This window comes from Trachymyrmex septentrionalis, unplaced genomic scaffold (genome assembly GCF_001594115.1).
Source record: "Trachymyrmex septentrionalis isolate Tsep2-gDNA-1 unplaced genomic scaffold, Tsep1.0 scaffold131, whole genome shotgun sequence".
Taxonomy (NCBI): Eukaryota; Metazoa; Arthropoda; class Insecta; order Hymenoptera; family Formicidae; genus Trachymyrmex; species Trachymyrmex septentrionalis.
Genome location: NW_017304450.1, coordinates 1,833,652 through 1,835,732, shown reverse-complemented (window position 1 = coordinate 1,835,732; position 2,081 = coordinate 1,833,652). Strand labels below are relative to the sequence as shown.

Here is a 2,081-nt window from a genome sequence, read left to right as displayed (position 1 = left end):
TACTATACTCAATAATATCCCATCAAGGAGATACTTAAACTTTCGAAATTGACGCCCAAAATTTGTAACATATTTACTGATACTGACGTCTTACAGACCCATTTAATTTACTCATTTAATTTATGTTAATTAAAAGGCACTAATTAATTTCAAGGAACGAAAATGACATAATTTGTATAAAAAAAAAGAATTAATAAGCACTAATCGTGAATATATTTTAATAAGAATTAACTTTTGCAGATGTAACATCCTAAAGAGAAGAAGCCAAAATAATGTTAATTTGATGTCATATTGATCGATTGACCGAATTTATTTCATTTTTTGTCATGATTCAGTTCATGATATTATATCTTGACTTTCTTATTTTTCTTGGGATAAAAAAAATTTAATTGCAGACATTTTTGATTGAAAAAAATTTATAATTGCGTGAGCCCAATTAGCTGACAGAGGGTTAAAAATGAATGATTCATAAACACGAAAGTATGAAATATTGGATTATTACCGTGTGATTAATCATCGATTCAATAGTTTCAATCAGAATCTTTATTTTAAGGCTCCTGTTCGCCATTACTAACTAGACTTGCTTATTAAAAATTGCCGTTATTAAGATTATGTTCCAAAATTCACTGTCAGCTCTGAAAATCTATAATTTATATTACATGCACTACAGATTTTCAACACCAGCAATGAATTTTGAAATATAGCCTTAATAACAACAATTTTTTATATCTTACAAAAAAAGCTCAGCCTTCAGAAAAGATATATATTATTATATACGTTACATTGATTGATGAAATATATCATAAAATATCCTTCTTTTAACATAATGTCACAATTAATAAGTAAAAGGGAGAGACGCAATTGGTAGTATTATCGACTTCCTTTAAACGTAAACGCAAAGTCAATTGATGTTATTCTCCTTAGGCGTTTGAAAGGGATTGAACATTACGAGGAAGGGGCAATAATTCAAACATTTATCGTGACAGTAAGGCGCCTGTTAATAAAGGTTAATAGTAGACATGCAGAAACCCATAAATATCAATCCGATAAATATAGAGACGTAGATTTTCTGCGGTATCCGTAACGAAAGATTGTAACTCCTGAAAGTTGCGGGGAAGGTCGGTGCGAATCGAAAATGTCATAGGAACCTGTATTCAGCGTTCAGTCGCGCTTATCTATCTGATTACCTTTGTTAATGATTTACAACAGAACGGGCACACATGCGCACAAAAGGGGCACAGGTGTACCTATGTGTCCCGATCGTACCGGCTGTTCCCGCGTATATTTCTACAACGTCGATCACGTCGTAGACCCGTATTTGATAGCTGTTACAAAACGGCTCATGCCGTCATCAGCGACGTCGTTAATGCGCCGGTTTAGCGCATCGGCCGTGCATGTGAAGTTATTATTGTACCGCAATGTGGGACGGGACGTAAATCACATGCGAATTAAACCCGCGGCGGTTAGAGACCAATAATAAATTACCGTATATGCATGATACGGTATGTATTATATGTTCGAATGTTACAGTCGGCGAAGAAAACCGGACGCGTTATCGTCGCCCACGAAGCGCCGATGACGAATGGATTCGGGGCAGAAATAGCTGCGACGATTCAGGTAAGGTCCACACCGTGGTTTCTCAGATTTTTTGCGCCCCTTGCGGCGAAATAAAAATATCTAATACGGTATCTACGTAAGATTTTCAGAGAGTAAGTAAAACTTACTCGCTAAATTCTTCGGAATCTCTTTCTACAGAATGAAAATGGAGCCAATCTTGAAAAAGCACAATTTTTAATCTTAGGAGCACTGAGAGAAAGGATTTTGTTAATTTTGCAATTTTGCATCGGTATCTTTAACCGGTGATCGTTAAATATTAAATACGTGACAACAAATTTTGTTTGCTACTAGTCTGCTATACCAATTATTAATAACAGAATCGAACTATATAGAATCTAACCTATATATCTTTTGGATAGACTTAAGATCGTTTACATAGAATTTGTAGATGATCGTGGAATCTCAAGTAGGAAATCGACCAAGCACAGTCAAATATGTGTAGGGAGAACTTACTTAACTAGAAT

General features: G+C 34.8%; 1 protein-coding gene across 1 annotated transcript in view; it reads left to right on the top strand.

Annotated features, from left to right (window-relative positions):
* The window catches only part of LOC108757036 (2-oxoisovalerate dehydrogenase subunit beta, mitochondrial), a 13,335-nt gene that overhangs the window by 8,494 nt on the left and 2,760 nt on the right, over positions 1–2,081 (top strand). Inside the window, exon 7 of the mRNA XM_018501286.1 lies at positions 1,531–1,617. Within this exon, the coding sequence (XP_018356788.1) occupies positions 1,531–1,617 (87 nt within the window). The remainder of the gene's footprint in view (positions 1–1,530; positions 1,618–2,081) is intronic.